Below are 21279 nucleotides of genomic sequence, written 5' to 3'. Positions count from 1 at the left end.
TTACTCAACTTGAAGTCTCTTGGAGCTGTTTGCTTCCCTTGGTGCCCTTAGTAGCTTCTCTGCATGTTTGCAGAGTACAAATGAGCTGATAGGCAGGGTAGCCACAGACACAGGAGCTACGGTCACATTAATGTTCTTCCTAAAGTACATTGGCAGAAGCAAAGATCTCCACACCGGAGAGGAGCCAAGTAGATTGCAGAATGGCAGTGTGAGGGTGGGGAAATCTTTGTCATTTGTCAGGAAGCTAGGTGGCTACAGAGGCAAGCCTCCAGTGCACACCCACCTCCTGCCTGTGTGGTATGTCAGAGCATCTCTGCCAAGGACGCTCTTTTGGGCAGTCAAATCAGATCACCATGCCAGTGGCAGGAAGGCCTGGCCCTCATCCCATCTTCCACCTGCTGAGATGCCGGCTATTTGGATACTAGGGGCCTCTGGAGTATTTACCCCCAAAGTCACTGTGTTTCTGGCTCCTGTCTCTTTGTGCTTTGAAGGGAAGCGAGTGGGGGTGGTCTTCGGGAAAGACATAGCTAATCTGTACATATTTGGTTTTCTTTAGATTCAGTGCTGTCCTGGGGGCCTTACCTGTACAGCATGGTGAGTAGGTGGGTCCTCCTCTCTGCAGTCTTGTGTGTGTGTGGGGGTGGAGCCACACCACAGTCCAACTGATTCCTTTGTTCTCCAGGGACAGTGTCTGGCGGCAGAAGGATTTGTTTTGGTTTACAGTTGGAGAGGGTGTGGCCGGTCCTCACCCCCCCCCACCCCTCCCACCCCCAACACACACACACAAGGAAGACATAGCAGCTGGGATGGGAGGCTCCCTGCCTGTATCTGGGTGGATGAGGGAGCAGAGAGCTCCCACTGAATGCTGGCACTCCTCCGGCATTCCTTTCCCCTTTATGTTCAGCCTAGGACCCTAGTCAAGGATTGTCTACACTCACACTTCACAGGCACACCCGACATCAGGCCTCACTGATTGATGCCCTGGGGATTTATTTTTGAAAAATTATGGGGCTGAAGAGATGGCTCAGTGGTTAAGAGCACTGACTGCTCTTCCAGAGGTCCTGAGTTCAATTCCCAGCAACCACATGGTGGCTCACAACCATCTATAATGTGACCTGACACCCTCTTCTAGCCTGCAAGTGTAGATGCAGACAGAGCACTGTATACATGATAATAAATAAATCTTTAAAAAAAAAAAAGGAAAGAAAGAAAGAAAAGAAAAAGGAAAAATCGTGTGTGTGTGTGTGTGTGTGTGTGTGTGTGTGTGTGTGCGCGTGCGCGCATTGTTGTTGAAAATCAAATCCTCTTATGTGCAGAGCAACCACTCTGCCAGCTGAGCTTAGCCCCAGGTGTGGTCCTGTCAAGGGTTCTTCCATTCTTGAGGCGGGGTCTCATGGGTCCTATAGCTTCTTGCTTATTCCACCAACCAAGCTACACCCCTCCCCCCAAAACCTGTGAAGACCAGGATGACCTAAAACTCACAGAGATCCGCCTATCCTCTGTCTCCATTTCAGCCCGACTCACCACCTTAAACTCTCTTGTTCTTATAAGACCTTTCAGATAACCCCCTCCCCTAAAGCTGAAAGGTTGTGGTAAACCTAAACCTTCATTTGCCTACTCTCTTGATTCATTTAACTGTCTACTCTGTCTCTTCCATCGATAAGTATATGACTTGGGGCTGGGGCAATAACTTGGTGGTAGCACGCCTCCTAGAACGCACAGGGTCCTGGGTTTGATCCCCGGCACCTCTCTGAGGCTCCTCTTTTCCCTTCTCTCTCTCTCTCTTGTTCTTCACCTGCTACAGCAGCACCAGATCCACGCTCCCTAGTCCATCAAAAAGTTTTTGTCCTTCATTTATCTTCCAGTCTCTCCTTGACGACAAAGGCTTGGCGGAGGTGTCCGGCATTGCAGAGCAAGTCCTCAAAGCTATAGACAAGGGCTTGTACAAGGAGGCCACTCAGCTGTGGGGGAAAGCAGAGGTGGTCATTGAAAAGGTAAAAGACTAAGCTCTGGGCTAGCAGGACATGGCTTCCCCCCCACCCCCGGGGTGGGGTCGGGTGGGGTGGGGGATGGGACCTGAGGTTGATGTTGTGAGGATCCGCCTATCCTGGGTCTCCCACAGATTTAGAACTACTTGCATGGTGAATGATAAACCTACAGGGTCTTAGCAATGGCATAGTGGCCCTTTACAGGGTCACAAAGCTTCCTAGGCATTAAACAACCTTCTTGTCCCTGATTGAATGTTGGGATTCTATAAGAAAGAATGTCTGCTGGCCCATCGTAGTGGTACATGGGTGTGATGTCTCAGCACTCGGGAGGTACAGACAGAAGGATCAGAAGCTCGGGGTCACTTTAGCTACATAGTAAGTTTAAGGTCAGCTTAGGCTACATGTGGCCCTTATTCAAAAACAAAACAACAACAAAAACCCAACAAACAAACAAAACTATGGTCCAATGGCTTAGTATGATAGTGTACACCTGTAATCCATTGCAAGAAGCAGGAAGACCAGGGGTTCCGGGCGATCTTCAGCTACATAGCTTGTTTGAGGCCCCACCTGCACAACATGACATAACATCTCTAAACACTGAAGGGAAGAGACCGCCTTGCTTCAGATAGTTTTTGTTTTGTTTTGTTTTGTTTTGTTTTTCCAGACAGGGTTTCTCTGTAATTAGCCTTGGCTGTCCTGGACTTGCTTTGTAGACCAGGCTGGCCTTGAACTCACAGAGATTGCCTTGTCTCTGCCTATCTAAGTGCTGGAATCACAGGTGTGTGCCACCACTCCCAGATCAACAATATGGTTTCTTTCTTCCTTTCTTTTGTTGTTGTTTTTTGAGACAAGGTTTCTCTGTGTAGCTTTGGCTGGCCTAGATTCACTTTATAGACCAGGCTGGCCTCGAACTCACAGAGACCTGCCTGCCTCTGCCTCGCAAGTGCTGGGATTAAAGGCATGAGCCACCACGCCCAGGAACAATATGTTTTCTTATTTGGATCCTTGTCAAGTAACATTCTTCCTTGAAATAAAAAGAAGATGGCCAAGAGGACATGCTGTCACTCCAGGCTCCCTGGTCATTGACACACAGGCCCTTGTGTTCCATTGTGCCAGGACTTCCATGAGCTATGTGCACAGCTGCTGTCTAAGCCTTCAGAGGGGCTTTCTTACAAGTTCAGTAAATGTATAAGCTTACGGTCATCCTTGGAAAGCCAAGCACCTTTCTGATTTGCATCTTTGATGGTGGACAGAGAAAGAAGCCATCTGAACGCACTCTTTATTTCAGAACACAGACGGGGTAAACTTCTACAATATCTTAACTAAAAGCACTCCCTCACCTGCTATGGGATCGGGCCTTGAATTCCTCCGGAGCCCCTTAGGTGAGTGTACCTTGCCACTGTTAGGCCCTGCCCCAGCCTCTATGTAAGACGACCTGCCCTGTTACTAACATGAGATCATCTATATAACAGGAACTTGGCTTCTTTTAACTGTAGCTTGCGGTGGCTTTAAGTATATTCACAGAGTTGCACAGTCATCACCACAATCCAGTTTTAGAATATCCCCATCACCCCCAAAAAGATCCTGCACATCGGCTTGCGGTCACTCTCCCCTCCCGCTGCCAGCCCCAGGCAATCACTAAGCTGCTGCTTTCTGGCTGTCTGGGTTTTGGCTTTTATCAACATTCTATACAAATGGGGTCATACAATAGCTTTTGCCGTCTTTTGATTTGTTTTGTTTTTTTGTCTTCAAGACAGGTTTTCTCTGTGTAGCCCTGGCTGTCCTGGACCCTTCCTCTGTAGATTAGGCTGGCCTCGAACTCACAGATCCACCTGCCTCTGCCTCCCAAGTCCTGGAATTAAAGGCATTTGCCAGCACCTGGCTTCCTATCTGGTTGTTGTTGTTGTTGTTACTTAGCATACTTAAACACGTGATTTTTTTAGCCAAAGGGCCAGGAAGTGATGAGAACCAACACCTTTTTGATGTAGGAGGCTTGAGAATCATACCCAGGGTGGGTGTGGTGGCCCACGCCTTTAATCCCAGCACTCGGGAGGCAGAGGCAGGAGGATCGCTGTGAGTTCGAGGCCAGCCTGGTCTACAAAGTGAGTCTAGGATAGCTAAGGCTACACAGAGAAACCCTGTCTCAAAATAATCATCATCGTCATGCCCAGGACCTAGTACGCCCTAGTACCTGTTTTGCGGTTGAGCTGCACCACAGGGGAAGTAGTTTCTGCTCACCCACCTGCAGTGTCAGGTCCCTGCAGGGCTGACCGGAGTGGTCTCTCAGCTGGCCCAGCTTGGCTTTGATTGTGAAATGCCTGAAACACTCCCTCAGTAAGGAAGAAACACACAGAGCTTGCCCAACACCCTTGTTTCCTCTTCTGAACCAACTTTCTTAGTCCCTTCAGGGCAATCCCAGTGGCCCCAGCATGCACGTAATACAGTTATCAGTATTAACGGATCCGCTTTCAACCTGCTCCTGGCCTCCTTTCTCCTCTGCACCGATCAAAGTGACATATTTTCCTTTTCCAGGAAAAAAAACCTCCCTCCATGGTGCCATCTTCCCCCTGCAGCTTGGGAAAGTAGTTCTCTGGGGTCCTGATCCCAGAAGCCCTTTGACTCACTCTGTACCAGTTTGCTTTTAGTTCGTCTTTGTCAGCGTCATGTGAGACACCTACAAGGAGATGCCTTGAGTCAACTCATGAATGGCCCCATCAGAAAGAAGCTCAAAATCATCCCAGAGGATTGCTCCTGGGGAGGTACCTTCCCTAATCACTTCCCCTTTGTAAGAGGGGGAGGGGTGTGCGGATCGAGAGCCCTTAATTCATAGAATGGGTTTCCTTGGTGATGACGGTCTGTTGTACGTAAAATAACCTTGCTGTCTGCGGCAGACGTAGAATCAGTCGGTGACGTGGCAAACGTGATTCAGCATGAGGAGCTGGCAGAGGAATGGGTGGGAAGAGAAGTGACATGTGACTGATTATGAATCGATTATTGTCAAAAACCTGATGTGAGGGCATGGGGACTATTATAGTCTTTACCTTCATAACAGTGAAAAAATAAGAGTGAGCCACGGTAGTGCATGCCTGGATATTCCAGTACTTAGGAGGCTGACACAGGACATAGGAGCATCACAAATTTGAGGCCAGCCTGGGAATTTATCAAAACACTGTCTCTTAAATAAATAAATAAATAAATAAATAAATAAATGGCCAGGGAGATGGCTCAATGGTTAAAGCCACTTGCCATCAACCTTGATGACCTGAATTCAGTCTCTGGGACTCACATGCTGGAAAGAGAGAATGGACTCCCAGAAATTATCCTCTGGCCTGGACCAGATGCACCACAGCATCTGCCTGTCTCCACCCCAACCCACCCATCAGTAAATAAATAGAATTTTTTAAAATTATGATAAAAATGCAACATGTAAGTCCACAGCTGGCCACAGTGAGATTTCTAGCCAAAGGTCCTTTGAAGGATATCAGACAGTCCACGTGCAGTGGGCAGGTTTTGGCCAGTTCCCATTGCTGGCCTTTCAAACATTGCTGCTAGATACAGCCTGCCACATCTGTGTTCTGCTCTGAAGGTCACAGTGTGGAAATACTTGAGTCTTTAGAGACCAAGTCCAGATTGAAACCTTGTATAAGTTCCTACTTAGTCCCATAGGGGCCTCTGAAGGAGTAGAGTGGCATTTGTTTGGTTTGCATCCAAGATACCTACCCCAAGACTACAAGGTCGGGAGGCCTCTTTCTCGGGTCACCCCTGCCCCCTTGTAGCTGCTCAGAACTATGTTTTGGCTTTTGCCCTGACTTCGTTAGGGGTCATGGGTCATTTCCCACACAGTCTGCATCGCTGGGGCTCACTCCTCATTCAGTATCTTCATGTCTTTTGTTTGTTTGTTTTGTTTTTCCAGACAGAGTTTTTCTGTGTAGCCTTGGCTGTCCTGGACTCCCTTTGTAGACCAGGCTGGCCTCTGCCTCCCTAATGCTGGAACCACAGGCTTGCATCACCACCCCCCGGCTTGTATCTTCACATCTTTGAATCAAATAAAAAGTCAGACTGTGGCATTAGACACTGCAGGGGGATGGATATAGTGACAGACATTTGTAGTCCCAGTTCTCAGAAGGCTCCTTCCTTGACTCTGAGTTGGTCAGTCAGTCTGAGATCACTGTTGGCTAGTTTCACCTGGCTGTGTTCCTCAGCCTCTCTGAGCATCATTTACCTCCAGTTTGCCCAGGCTCCTTCCCTTCTAGGGATGCTGATGGCAAAGTGGAAGCTGCTTCTGTAATATTTACCTAGCCTAGTGCCTGTCAGGTAAACAGATAAACATAATTGTCGTTCACTATGATGTCAGGGCAGGTGGTCGGGCCTGAGCAGGAGTCTGTGTTGTCTGCTGTCTTGCCTGGTACTGTTAGCGATTTGCCTTTCCTGGAAGCCTGCTTTGATGTAACTTACGTCTGGTTTGGATTGTGGTAAGATAGCTCTCTGTCCAGCTTCAGAACTTGGGACATGGCCCAGGTACTACTTGGCACCAAAGTAACTCAGGGCCAAAGCACAGTGTATTCCCAAATGGACCAGCTAAAAGGGTTTCTGGGCCTCTGACTCTGTTTGCTTCTGCAGATTTCAGTTCCTTATGGCACATGGCGTGTCCTCTCATCACAAGCTCCTGAGCAAAGGGACAATGTGCGCTATTTTTATTTATTAATTTCCACCCAGCTATTGCTGACCAGTTGGTCACTTTGTGGCACACCTGTCATTCAGCCTTTGCTACCTAGGGACTTTTAGGTACCATACCTTAGGATGCTTGGACTGACAGATGCCCGTTTCGACCTGCTGACTCTTTCTCCTTCTCCTTTTGTAGGCCAGGCATCATATGTGTTCTTAAGCATGGAAGAGGACTTCATGAAGCCTGTCATCAGCATTGTGGATGAGTTGCTAGAAGCTGGGGTCAATGTGACTGTGTATAACGGACAGCTGGATCTCATTGTGGACACCATGGGTAGGACCCAACTCTGAGGGACACACAGAAGCAGTCATGGGTCAAGCTCACAGGAAGTGGCCTGCTAATGGAGACATTAGCCTTGGGGTTGGTGGCATTAAGGCCAGGAGGAATACCATTTCCTGCTACATCCATCCATCCATCCCTAACTTTGACTCTTGAGGTATGACACATGAGAGAATTCTGGATCTTTCTATTTCTGGGGTGCCTAGGTGTGATTAAAGAAAAGAATCTATCTCTGAATAAAAAAAAAGGAAAGAATAATAGCTGGGCATGGTGGCGCACGCCTATAATCCCAGCACTTGGGAGGCAAAGGCAGGTGGATCTCTGTGAGTTCAAGGCCAGCCTGGTCTACCAAGCACATCCAGGACAGCTAGGGCTACACAGAGAAATCCTGTCTCAAAAAACCAAAAAAAAAAAAAAAAAGAAAGAAAGAAAGAAAGAAAGAAAAGAATAGTATCTAGCCCCCTCCTGCTGAAGTCTTCCTGGCTCTTGGCCAAATACACTTCTTTTTTTGTTTGTTTGTTTTGTTTTTCGAGACAGGGTTTCTCTGTGTAGCCTTGGCTATCCCAGCCTCGCTTTATAGACCAGGCTGGCCTCGAACTCACAGCGATCCGCCTGCGTCTGCCTCCTGAGTGCTGGGATTAAAGGCATGCTCCACCACGCCCAGCTCAAATACACTTTTTAATTGAAGGAAAGCTTCATCTTTATGGTGTTACAGAAGGCGTTAACCACTAACCCCTAACAACGCTGTCTCCAAGGCCCCAGGAGAATTGGTCTCTATAGAAAATCAAGCAGTGTCCCATAGCCCACAGCCTTGCCTGAAAGCCACCTACTCCCTCTGATGGCAGTAGAGTCCTGTGGTGCCTAGAGACCAGTTCTTAGAACACACAGGTGTGCCTATTGGCCCAGGCCTAGGATAATAGCTACCGAGACAGGATGGTTTAAATCGCAAAGCCAGGATGAGCACCAGAGCAAGTTCTTTTTCTTTTCTTTTTTTCTATCTTTTTTTTTTTTTTTTTTTTTCGAGACAGGGTTTCTCTATGTGGCCTGGCTTTACTAGAACTCTCTTTGTAGACCAGGCTGACCTCCAATTTATAGAGTTCCAACTCCCTCTGCCTCCAGACTGCTAGGATTAAAGGCATGCACCACTGCTGCCCAGCACAGCAAATTCAAGGCCAACCTGAAGCACTTGCAATTTATCAAGACAATCTCTTAAAAAAAAAAAAAAAGAAAAAGAAAAAGACAGTGACATTGAAAAGTTTAAAAACAGGAGGCTGGAGAGATGGCTTAGAGGTTAAGAGCACTGTCTACTCTTCTAGAGGTCCTGAGTTCAATTCCCAACAACCACATGGTGGCTCCCGACCATCTATAGAAGGATCTGATGCCTTTTTCTGGCCTGCAGGTGTACATGCAGATAGAACACTCATATACATAAAATAAATAAGTTTTAGAAAAAAATAAGCCGGGCGTGGTGGCGCACACCTTTAATCCCAGCACTCAGGAGGCAGAGGCAGGCGGATCGCTGTGAGTTTGAGGCCAGCCTGGTCTACAAAGCGAGTCCGGGACAGCCAAGGCTACATAGAGAAACCCTGTCTCAAAAAACCAAAAAAAAAAATAGCTGTGTGGTAGCCCACACCTTTACTCTCTCAGCGCTCGGGAGGCAGAGGCAGGCGGATCTCTGTGAGTTTGAGGACAGCCTGGTCTACAGAGTGAGTCTAGTACAGCCAAGGCTATGCAGAGAAACCATGTCTTGAAAAACCAAAAAAAAAAAATTTTTTTTTAAAAAAGTGGGGCGTGGAAAAAAAAAGCCGGGCGTGGTAACACATGCCTTTAATGCCAGCACTCCAGGGGCAGAGGCTGGCCTGGTCTGCAAAGAGAGTCCAGGACAGCCAGGGCTCTGTGTAATAGAGATGCCCTGTCTTGAAAAACATAAATAGATGGATGAATGAATGAATGAATGAATGAATGAATAAAAAGTTTAAAAACAAAAATAGCCAGCTTCATAGCTGTGGGATTTGTCATTTAGCCCAGGTATCGATGGGAACCTTTTAGAAAGGGGGCAGGAGCCTGGAACAAGATCCCAGGGATCTGAATGCACATTACATTTGGGAAACACTAAGGTATAAGAGCTAAATTTTTTTCCCCCTCTGTCCCCGACTCCACCAAGCACTTATAATGATACTGTGCCTTGTGCCCCTCACTAGGTCAGGAGGCCTGGCTGCGGAGGCTGAAATGGCCACAGTTGTCCAAATTCAATCAGCTGAAATGGAAGGCCCTGCACACCAACCCCAAGTCTTCGGAAACGTCTGCGTTTGTCAAGTCCTATGAGAACCTATCCTTCTACTGGATCCTGAGGGCAGGGCACATGGTGAGCATCGGCCTTTTGTTGTAGACTTAAGGATGGTGTCATGTGGGAAGCCGCGGTGTTTCATGCCTATGTCCACTGCTGGACTGGCCTTCAGAAAGAACTTCAGGCTTGGTGATATTTGGACACACTCTCTCTCTCTCTCTCTCTCTCTCTCTCTCTCTCTCTCTCTCTCTCTCTCTCTCATGTGTGTGTGTGTGTGTGTGTGTGTGTGTGCGCGCGCGCGCGCGCGCGCGTGTCTGTCTGTCTGTCTCTGTGTGTATGTGTATGTGTGTGTGTGTCTCTCTCTGTGTGTCTGTCTGTCTCTATGTATGTGTGTGTCTGTGTGTGTGTGTGTGTGTGTGTGTCTGTCTGTCTGTCTCTGTGTGTGTATGTGTGTGTGTCTTGGATTCTTACATGGAGGCCAGATTTAATGGGGGTGGGGACTGTTGTCTCCTTCTCCACCTTATTTGTTGCTTGTAAATAGGTTTAGCCAGGGGCTCAGTGTATAGACAATAGACCAGGTTAACCTTGAACTCACAAAGGTCTGCCTGCCTCTGCTGGGATTAAAGGCACAGGTTGCCACACCTGGCCCATTTTTTATTAAATATTTATTTATTTATTTATTATTTAATGTGCATCAGTGTTTTGCCTGTGTGAAGGTGTCACATCCCCTGGAACTGCAGTTACAGACAGTTGTGAGCTGCCATGTGGTTGCTGAAAATTGAACCCAGGTCCCCTGGAAGAGAAGCTAGTAGCTTCTTAACTGCTCTTAACTGCTGAGCCATCTCACCGCCATCATCATCATCATCATTACTATTGTTATTATTTGAGACAGGGTCTCACAGTGAGCTTGGTGTCTGCCTATCTATCTTTCCTTTCCCAGGGCTGAGAGTGCAGGCCTGTCCAGCCACGACTGCCTTTTCACAAGTGCTAGGGATCTGAACTCAGGTCCTCAAGCTTTTGAGGCAAGCGTTTTACCAATGAGTTATCACCCTAGTTCTCAACCTGCGGGTTGAGACCCCTTTGGGAGTGAATTCAGCTATCCTGCATGATAGACACTTACATTATGATTCGTGACAGTAGCAAAATTACAGTTATAAGGTAACAACAAAATAATTTTATGGTTGGGCGGTCACCCCAACATGAGGAACTGTACTAAAGGGTCACAGCATTAGGAAGTTGAGAACCACTGCCCTAGTACATGTTTGGGGTTTTTATTTATTTATTTATTATTTTTATTTTTTTATTATGTATACAGTGCTCTGCCTGCATGTACACCTGCAGGCCAGAAGAGGGCATCAGATCACATTGTGGATGATTGTGAGCCACCATGTGGTTGCTGAGAATTGAACTCAGGACCTCTGGAAGAGCAGTCAATGCTCTTAACCTCTGAGCCATTTCTCCATCCCGTGTTTGGGTTTTTTGTTTTGTTTTGTTTTGTTTTGTTTTATGAAATTCTACTACAGATTGAGCATGGCTGATCCATAAATCTAGAATCCAAAACTGTTAACATTAACGCAACTTTGCAGGGAAAAAGGTTATTGCCAGATCTCATGTCACCCAGATATAACATATTTAAAAACATTGAATAAAATTACTTTTTGTTAGCTGGGTGTGGTGGCTTACACCTTTAATCCCAGCACTCAGGGAGGGAGTAGGGCAGAGGCAGGAGGATCGTTGTGAGGCCAGCTTGGTGTACAAAGCGAGTGCAGGACAGCTAAGGCTACACAGAGAAACCTTCTCCTGAATAACCAAAAAAAAAAAAAAAAAAAAAAAGAAAGAAAGAAAGAAGAAGAGGAAGAAGGAGTTTTGAGTACAAAGAGGAACCACTTCTGTGCCCACGGAGGGAATGTACTACTTTCTTCTTAGGTTATGTGTTGGTTGCATAGCTTTCTCTGATCTAAGAGAGATTACAGAGGCCTTAATCCCAAGTGCCTCCAACTCCCCCACCCATATTGGGTGGGACTATCAAAAGGCAGAGGGGCCCCAAGACCTCATTAACCAAACACCTGAATGTCTCCTAGATAAATACGAGTGTGCAAGTGCCTGGAGCACGGGGGTTGGGGGTGAGAATGGGGCTGGTCCCTGACCTCATGGAGCTGCAAGTTTCAGTGGGGCCCAGGTATATAAATGGGATTATAAACCAAACACTTACTAATAGTGAATCATAAGTTTATTTAAAGATAATCCTTTATTTTACTGTTTATTAGAGACTAAGGTAAATTTCCTAGTAGTGAGTTGCATATACTTGTATTTTTTAAAAAGATTTATTTATTTATTATTTATACAATGTCCTGCCTGAATGTACACCTGCACGCCAGAAGAGGGCACCAGATCTCATTTAGATAGTTGTGAGCCACAGTGTGGTTGCTGGGAATTGAACTCAGGACCTTTAGAAAAGGAGATGGTGCTCTTAACCTCTGAGCCATATCTCCAGCCCTATACTTGTATTTTTATATAAAGAAATACATATTAGCTGAATATTTGATACTTGGGACAAAGAGGATCTTCAGTATTTTTCAGAGTTTACCTCTATTTTAGTTTTGTAAGGTTCATTTTCTTTTTCTTTCTTTCTTTTCTTTCTTTCTTTTTTTTTTTTTTTTTTTTGTTGTTGTTGCTGTTGTTTTTCAAGACAGGGTTTCTCTGTGTAGCCTTGGCTGTCCTGGACTCACTTTGTAGACCAGGCTGGCTTCAAACTTACAGTGATCTGCCTGCCTCTGCCTCCCAAGTGCTGGGATTAAAGGTATGCACCACCACACCATGCCCAGCCATTTTCTTAATGAGTTTATTTTTTTATTTTTTTAAGGATCTATGCATTAGTGTTTTGCCTTCATGTATGTCTCTATGAGGGCGTCAGATCCTCTGCAACTGGAGTTACAGACAATGATGAACTGCCCTGTAGGTGTTGAGAATTGAAGCTGGGTTCTCTGGAAGAGCAGCTGGGTTCTCTGGAAGAGCAGCCAAGTGCTTTTAGTCACTGAGCCATCTCTCCAGCCCCATATTTTATTTTCCAATGTATGTGTCTATATGAATAGGCACATGTGTGTGGGTGCCTGTGGAAACCAAAAGAAGGTGTCAAGCTGGCGTTACAGGTGAACCAGCCAAGATGGAGCCTAGGAACCAAACTCAGGTCCTCTGAGGGAGCAGCAAGTGCTCTTAACCACTGAGCCTTGTCTTCAGCCTTGCTCTTTTGACCTTAAAATGTTTTTAATTACATTAATCTGTGCAGAGGGTTGGAGGTATAGAGGTGAAAAGACAACTCAGAGCTCTTCACTTCTCTCCTTCAGCCTTGTGGGTCCGGAGCATCAAACTCAGGGTGTCATCTCTGCTGAGCGTCTAGTCAGCCTGACATTTTGATTTTATAATGGTCACCGCTGAGAAGGGTGCTTCATAGGAAGTAGTAGAAAAAAGTAGGGTCATTTAAAAAATTATTGGAAATTATGGCCTACATTCATTTGGCTTTTTTTTTCTTCTTGTAACAAGTGTCTCACTATGTACCCTGAAATTCACTATGTAGACTAGGCTAGCCTCAGACTCAGGGATCTTGCTGCCTCTGCCTAAACCCTGGGATTAAAATTGTGAGCTGCTACATCCAGCCAGAAAAAAGTTTATGTGTGTTTGTGTGTTCACATACATGTATCTGTGCAAGTGCACATATTTGGGAGGGTACATGTGTGTATATGCAAGTACTTGTGTGCAGAGGCCAAAGAATAACCTGTAATATTATCCTCAGGAATGCTGTCAACCTCCTTTGAGACAGGTCTGTCTTTGGCCCTAGAACTTACCAGTTAGGCAAGGCCGGCTGGCCAACAAGCCTCAGGGATCCTCCTACCTTTGCCTCCCACTGCTCTAAGATTCAAAGCACATGTCGCTGTACCCAGCATTTTCTTTCTTTCTCTCTTTTTTAAATATTTATGTATTCATTATGTATACAGTGCTCTGCCTGCATGAGTGCCTGCCGGCCAGAAGAGGACACCCAATCTCATTATAGATGGTTATAAGCCACCTTGGGGTTGCTGGGAATTGAACTCAGGACCTTTGGAAGAACAGCCAGTGCTCTTAACCTCTGAGCCATCTCTCCAGCAAGACAAGCCTTTTAATGATGGGATATCACCCCAGTATCATATGACAATTTTTCACTAAACTCAAATAGATTGTTTTGTTTTGTATTTTGTTTTTCGAGACAGGGTTTCTCTGTCTAGCCTTGGCCGTCCTGGACTCACCTTGTAGACCAGGCTGGCCTCGAACTCACAGCAATCCACCTGCCTCTGCCTCCAGAGTGCTGGGATTCAAGGCGTGCGCCACCACCGCCTGGCTTCAAACAGATTGTTTTTTGTTTTTGTTGGGTTTGGGGGACAAACCCTGCTTTAGCTCAGGGTAGTCTGAACTGAACCATGTAGTAAGGATGACTTCCTAGTTCTCGTGCCCCCAACCTCCCAAGTGCTGTGGTCGCAGGCACCACTGCCACATCCTGCTAGAGAGTTCGCAGCTACAGAGTGAATTTGAGGCCAGCCTGGGATAAAAGACTGTCAGAAAAGGATAGAGACCTGAAACAGCAGGGACCAGGCTTAAGGTGGCTTTAGTTATGGATCTGTGAATGTGAGTACTGAGCCAGGCAGTGCTGTTAGAAAGCCTTAAAGTGACACACCCACCGCTACTGTCTATGAACCAGCAACTCCAGCGTGGAATTCACACTCATGTCTTCTTGGTTTGCCACATACCGAACAGCGCATACAAGCTAAAGTCATCCTTAGGAACTGTTATGAGGTCAGCCCCTCGGCTAAATGTCATTTTCAGCACGCCCCACCGTGGCTTAGTTAGGAGAGCCCATGACTGTGGATCAGATGGGATGGGAGGGCGGGGATATCCCACCCAGAGACTGCTGCTCGGCCTCTCCCACTGAAGAAGAGAAGCTGAGGCCTCCTCTTTCCCTCCTTCAATGGTGTAAGGCAGAGTTTTTATTTATATGTGTCTGTTGAGTGCGTCCTTAGCTTGTGTTTTATTGCTACAGATAAATACATACGGGTGCAACAGTCCCTTTTCCAAGGAGTCAGATTTCCTCAAAACTCCTATGTATGGAAGGTGGTTTTTTTTTGTTTGTTTGTTTTTTGTTTTTTAAAGCTGGGCTTCTTTAGTCCCAGCACTCTGGAGGCAGAGGCAGGTTGATGGCTGTGAGTTCAAGGCCAGTCTGGTCTACAAAGTGAGTCCAGGACAGCCAAGGCTAGACAGAGAAACCCTGTAACCCTGTCTTGGAAAAAATTAATATATATATATATTGAATTAATATATCAATATATATATTGAATACATATTTTTTTCTTCAAAAAAAATCTGAGAGAAAAGAAACAGCGGGAGCCTCAGGCTCCATGCCCAGCAGGGGTTCATTTCTGTTGGTTCTCAGCTCTCTAATTAGGCTGTGTCTTCCCTTCCTCTCTACTATAAACCCCGGCCTGGACCAGGACCTTCCTCCCACAAAAGGAACACATTCAAATGTCTAACATCTTCCTTCTTTCTTTGTTATTATTTATCTTATTTGTTAATATGTGTGTATGAGTGGGGACACACTTGTTACAAAGTATCGGTGGATGTCTGAGGATGACTCACTTGCTACTCTCCTTCCACCTTAATGAGCCAGGATCTCTCTTGTGGGCCTCGCAGGCCCATAAGTTTCTGGATGACTCTCTTGTCTCTCTACCTTTCATCTTGCTTTAGGGCTGCTGGGGTGGGTTACAGATGCACACCACCACATCCGGCTTTTTATTTTTTTAATTATTATTATTTTTTTTTACATCTGGCTTTTTAAGTAAAAAAAAATTGTTGAAGTTATTTATTTTTATTTTATGTGCATTAGTGTTTTGCCTGTATGTGTGTCTGGTTCCCTGGAACTGGAGTTACAGACAGTAGTGAGCCACCATGTAGGTACTAAGAATTGAAACTGGGTCCTCTAGAAGCACAGCCAGTGCTCTTAACCAGTGAGCCATCTCTCCAGCACTCCAAATTTTGCGGGGTTTTTTTGTTTTTGTTTTTGTTTTATGTGTCAGGGTTTCTCTGTGTAGCCCTGGCTGACCTCGAACTCACAGAGATTGCCTGCCTGCCTCTACCTCCCGAATGCTGGGATTAAAGAAACGCACTAGCTTGCCTAGCAATCACCAAGTTTAAAAAATATATATAATTTTTTTTGCGTTTTGGTTTTTTGTTTTTGAGGCAGGGTCTAATAATTTAGCCTAAGCTGACTCCTAACTTCCTATATATAGCCAAGGCTGGTCTTGAATTCATGATCCTCTTGCTTCCACTCTCACGGGCATGTATGTGCCCTTGCCCCCTTTTACATGGTACCAAGGATGGATGGATGCAGGACTTTATGCATACCAGGCAGTGCTTTTACCAGCTCAGCTACACCCTCAGCCCTTCTTTGTTTGTTTATTTGTTATGAGATAGGGTTTCTCTGTGTAGCCTTGGCTCTCTTGGATTCACTTTGTAGACCAGGCTGGCCTTGAACTCACTGAGATCCGTCTGCCTCTGCCTCCCTGAGTGCTGGGATTACAGGTGTGCACCACTGTGCCTGGCTCCTCTGCTCGCTCTTCTTTCTGCTTCATCTTCCTTCTTTCTTCAGTGGTCTGGGTCCCAAACCATAAACACAGACTCCATTAGAAAGTCACCAAGCACTAGGGGTGGGGTGACTCAGTGGTAAAGCACTGGCCTAACTTGTGTGAGGCCCTAGATTTGATCCCAGCACTGCTAAAAAGAGAGAAAGGAGGGAAGAAGGGAGGGGGCACAGAAAGAGAGGAGAAGGAGAGATCAACAGGTCACCCCCAAGTGGGAGAGAAGGCTCTTCCCTAAATGCCAACTTCTTCAGGCCCCAACACACTGGGAGCCCAGAAAGACTTTGGGGCCAGCAAGGAGGCCTTTTCTTTATAGGCAGCTATCACAGATCTTTCTAGATCTCACCTTGAAAGGAAGATGTCTGCCGGGCATGGTGGCTCACACCTTTGATCTCAGCACTTGGGAGGCAGAGGCAGGTGGATCGCTGTGAGTTCGAGGCCAGCCTGGTCTACAAAGCGAGCCCAGGACAGCCAAGGCTACACAGAGAGACCCTGTCTCAAAAAAAAAAAAAAAAAAAAGGAAGATGTCTGTCACCCTTGACCTTGACCCAGTGGTTACATCAGGAACACTAATCAAATGCTTCTTGCTTCTAGGTTCCTTCTGACCAAGGGGAAATGGCTCTGAAGATGATGAGACTGGTCACTGAGCAGGAGTAGAAAGCCTGAGCTGAGCTGAGCTGAGCTGAGCTGGTGGGGCCTGGAGACGCACTGCAGCAGAGCCCAGGGTGCAGGTGCTAAAGTGGGAGCTCCTGCCCTCTTCCCCTACACCGGAAGACTGTGGCTTCTTTTCCTCTACTTGCTGAAGAGTATTTAAAACCAGGCTCACTTAATCCATGTGAAGGATTGTGATGGACTGGCCTCTTACTACAGGAGCAAATGATAACCCATGCACACCCCAACAGGTGGGCGGTAGATGCAAGAGGACAGGAAGTTCAAGAGCAATCTCAGCGACGTTGCAAGGTCAGACCCGGCCTGCATTAGATGACAGTCCCTGTCTCCAAAAAACAAAAACAAAAGACCGAAAGTGATTGGGGGGTGGGGGGGGGGCGGAGAAAAAACAGTGAGCAAGACACAAAGAAAACAACAAACACCCACTGAGCTGCCAACTATGGGTCTTTTACTTGCTACATATCCATATATATTTTTACAAAAATGGAATCCATATTGTTTGCTATTTTGCCCTCTGCTTTGTCCACTTACCAGCGTGACCCGCACTTCTTTTCCTGTCAATAAATGTGCTGTGATATTTTTAACAACTGCTGAAAATTCTATTTTAGGATGGTTCCACAGTGTTTTTACCAAATTCCCAGTCGTTTCCCTCGGGGGGTTCTGGTTTGTCCCACTCTGCCGAGTCACCCTAGTAGCTAATAGTTCTAGGCACACTTCAGCTCCTTCTGGTAAGCTCCTGGAAGGATAAATGTTTAGTCAAAAGATTTCCACATTTCTTTACAGTTAAGATGAAAAGCTCCAGGCTTAATGTTTAAACCACAGCTTGGGGTTTGAATAAGTAAGTGCTTAAGTACTTTCCAAGACGATCTTGGACTCACTGTTCTGTTTCTTGTGCCCGCTTTGAGCCTGTTCTGGATCAAACCCCTGCATTCTTTTTCTCCTGCTGTGTTGATGTTTGTGGTTTTTGTTTGTTTGTTTGTTTGGGGTTTTTTGTTGTTGTTGTTGTTGTTTTTTGCTTGGTTTGGTTTTTCGAGACAGTTTCTCTGTGTCACCCTGACTGTCCTGGACTCACTCTGTAGACCAGGCTGGCCTCAACTCACAGTGATCCCCCTGCCTCTGCCTCCCGAGTGCTGGGATTAAAGGCCTGCACCGCCTCCACGCCCACCCCGGCTCTGTATTTGTTGTTGTTAAAGAGCCAACTCCTGAGAATCCCTCACTTCCGCCCTTGCTGTGTCTTATTCTCTCCCAGGGGGCCTATCCTGTGCTGACATCTATGATTTAAGAGGATCTCTTTGGGTTGTGTAACCTTGACTGTTCTGGAGTCACTTTGTAGTCCAGGCTGGCCTTGAACTCAAAAAGATCAAAAAGATCCCCCTGCCTCCTGTTGGGGGGGGGGCTTTAAGAGGTGACGAGAAAGCTCCCTTCATGAATGTGTCAATGCCACTCATGGCTTAGTTATCATAGGAGTATCTTTGTTGTGAATATAAGAAGAGAGTTGTTGGCTGGGCGTGGTGGTGCACGCCTTTAATCCCAGCACTCGGGAGGCAGAGGCAGGTGGATCGCTGTGAGTTCGAGGCCAGCCTGGTCTACAAAGTGAGTCCAGGATGGCCAAGGCTACACAGAGAAACCCTGTCTCAAAAAAAAAAAAAAAAAAGAAGAGAGTTGTTTAAAAAGTCCCCAATCTATGATATCCTGTTACAATGTAAGACACTGCTCTATTACACTGGCTGCTACTCCAAAGCATGCCTTCACGGGGAACTCCCCAAGATCTGTTGACTGAAGAAGGCAACTCTAAGGCTTGCTTTACACATTCCTGGCCGGGTACATCTCCTGAAGATGCAAGCCATAACCCTGAAAGACGGCTGTTCTTCCAGGGGATAGAACTTGGAACCATGCACCAGCTTTGCCTCACTTGAAAGGCCCTGGAAAGGAGAAGGGACCAGTATCAAATCTGTGTTTGCTAGGCTAGCCCAGGCCCGGGAAGAAACGGGAATATAACACTAATGAAAAATCGGAGGAAGATGTGGGAAGCTAGTTTGAGTGTCAATGTCCTGTCCTCCGTGTGAATTCCCACCCAAGGGTAACGGAAGATTGTACTAATCCAGTGTGTGGGATGACCCATGCTCTGTACATAACCACGCTGTGTACAACTGACAGCCTCCTGCAGGCATTCCTGCAGATGGTGGCTCATGAACATGTGGTGACAGTGAAGGCCCAATCTCTAAGGCTGCACCATTGCCTAGGGTGCAGGCAGCTCCCGAGGGCGAGCTTGGTTACCCCTGAGCCACTTTTCAATATGGAAGAGGCCATACTTCATTTTCTCTGGAGTTAACACTTGCTCTGGATGTCCGTTTGCCTTCCCTGCTCACACCCTTTCTGCCAAAATGGCCACCTGCGATCTTAGGGCATGTTCACACACAGCCCTGGCACGCATGGCAGAAGAACCGCAGCATTAGTTATTTTCCATTTGTGGTGGCAAAAGCAACCCAAGGAAGAGTTTGTCTGTTTGGGCTCAGAAGACATGATGGGAGGTGCGTGATGTGCCTGGTCACACTGCATGCACGGTTGGGAAGCTGAGAGAGGCGGAGAGAGAGAGAGATGCTGGTGCTCATCCAAGTTCCTTTTATTCAGTCCCAGGACCTCAGCCTACAGAAAGTGTCATTCACACTCAGGCTGGGTCTCACCTCCTCAGTTAAATCTCCCTGGAAATACCCTTATACACATGCCCAGAAGTGTGTTTCCATAGTTAATCCTAATCCTGTCAAGATGGCAGTCAAGATTAGCCACTGGGCCAGGAGGTGGGTGGTGATGCATGTCTTAAATCCCAGCACTTGGGAGGCAGAGGCAGGCGGATCTCTGTGAGTTCGAGGCCAGCCTGGTCTACAAAGTGAGTCGAGGACAGCCAAGACTACACAGAGAAATCCTGTTTCAAAAAATAAAACAAAACAAAACAACAACAACAAAAACAAAAAAAGGTTAGCCACTGGTTTATTCACATGGCATTCTCATCATGTTTTATTTATTTATTTGTATACAGTGAACATTAGGTCACATATAAAACAAAACAAAACTGGTCCCCAGCCAAGCATTGTGGTGCATGCCTTTAATCCTAGCACTTGGGAGGCAGAGGCAGGCGGATTGCTGTGAGTCTACAAAGTGAGTCCAGGACAGCCAAGGCTACACAGAGAAACCCTGTCTTGAAAAAAAACAAACAAACAAACAGAAAAAAACAAAACAACCAAACTGGTCACCATGGGCCTGCAAGAGGACGCAGTGGGTAAAGGTCCTTGCCACATAAGCCTAACAACCTGATTTCAGTTTCTGGAAGGCACACAAAGGCGGAAGGAGAAAACTGACTCCCGTGTGAGGGGCAGCACGTGTAAGAAGCATCTGAAGTCCCAGGTGAGTGTGTACTGTTGACACGGCACAGCCCTCTCTAGGACCCCAATGCCAGCAGACCCATGGGGGTGGCAAGGCTTTTTGGAGATGAGGCTCTGAAGGATGGCTAGGCTTTCCTCTTGTCTTGAGTGTGAATGTTAGTGATGTGTGCAAGGACAGCTGCAGCTTCCTCCTCCCAGGCGACTGTAAGCTGAGACTGCTCCCCTACAAAGACTCGCTAACTCCTCCTCCCGGGCTGCACAGAACAAATGTACTGAGGTTCCGGGCTACTGAGGTTCCAGGCTACTGAGGTCCTGCCTGATTCCAGCCACCCTCTGTGCATTCCTGTGTGTCCTTTCTTCATCCCTTTGGCATCCTAGTTAGGTTATCAGGACTAAGCTGTGCAGGACACAGTCCAACAGAATTGTCCTATAACTGCCACATGTGTGTGTTGTGGTCCGCGCACACACACACACACACACACACACACACACACACACATACCGGCGATAACGACAATACTAACAAAGCAGGTCAGCACGCGCCTGTAATTCCATTACTAGGAGGATAGAGGCAGGAAGGTCTCTAAGGCACTACAAACACACTCCAGCTGAATCCGTGAGCTCTAGATTGTAGTGAGAGACCCTGCTCACAAAAATGAGGTAGGCAAGGAGTCAGTGACATGCTTCGGTGGGCCAAGGCATCTATTTGTCACCAGGAACGATCACCCAAGTTTAATCCCCAGAACCTGCATCATGGAAACAGAGACCTGACTCTAGCTGCCAGTTGTTCCGCTGTTCTTCGCACACACGCTGTGGCATACACACGCTGTGGCACACACACTTCCCTCTCAGATGAGTAAATCAGAAAGCGATTCTTAAATGAGGTGCAATGGGATCAAAGAGGATACCCAGTGTCAACCTGTAGTCTCCACATGCCTCCACACGCATGCACACAGATACAGAGGCACCAACACCCATACATACAAACACACCCAGCCATTGGGGTAGGGAGTGTACGGTTTTTCCCATACCCAGTATGGCTGAGGAAAGCACGCGCAGCCCTGCCGGCCACTCTGCCATTGTCATAAGTAAGAACTTCGGCTGGTCACCACATTCACTTGCGTGTGGGCGAAGGAAGCTTCTGACGCTCTACTTCACTTCCAGGTTAGAGACTTTCCTTCTCGCTGATGGTTAGAGAATACGGCAAGAAAATCCACACTCTTTGGGGGAGGGAGGAGTCATGAATGCCACTTCAATCACATGGCTCTTTCTTTCCTTTTCTTTTTTTTTT

General features: G+C 46.8%; 1 protein-coding gene across 1 annotated transcript in view; it reads left to right on the top strand.

Moving 5' to 3' along the window:
* Scpep1 (serine carboxypeptidase 1) overlaps window positions 1-16682 on the top strand; it is a 32362-nt gene extending 15680 nt beyond the window's left edge. Inside the window, exons 7-13 of the mRNA XM_051158267.1 lie at window positions 557-594; window positions 1866-1994; window positions 3277-3370; window positions 4634-4747; window positions 6850-6987; window positions 9195-9358; window positions 16534-16682. Of these exons, the coding sequence (XP_051014224.1) occupies window positions 557-594; window positions 1866-1994; window positions 3277-3370; window positions 4634-4747; window positions 6850-6987; window positions 9195-9358; window positions 16534-16596 (740 nt within the window). The 3' untranslated portion in view covers window positions 16597-16682. The remainder of the gene's footprint in view (window positions 1-556; window positions 595-1865; window positions 1995-3276; window positions 3371-4633; window positions 4748-6849; window positions 6988-9194; window positions 9359-16533) is intronic.
* The last annotated feature ends 4597 nt before the right edge of the window (window positions 16683-21279 follow it).

Source organism: Acomys russatus, chromosome 16 (assembly GCF_903995435.1).
Source record: "Acomys russatus chromosome 16, mAcoRus1.1, whole genome shotgun sequence".
Classification (NCBI taxonomy): domain Eukaryota; kingdom Metazoa; phylum Chordata; class Mammalia; order Rodentia; family Muridae; genus Acomys; species Acomys russatus.
Note: the sequence above shows the minus strand (reverse complement) of the source record. Positions and strands in the feature narration are given on the sequence as shown.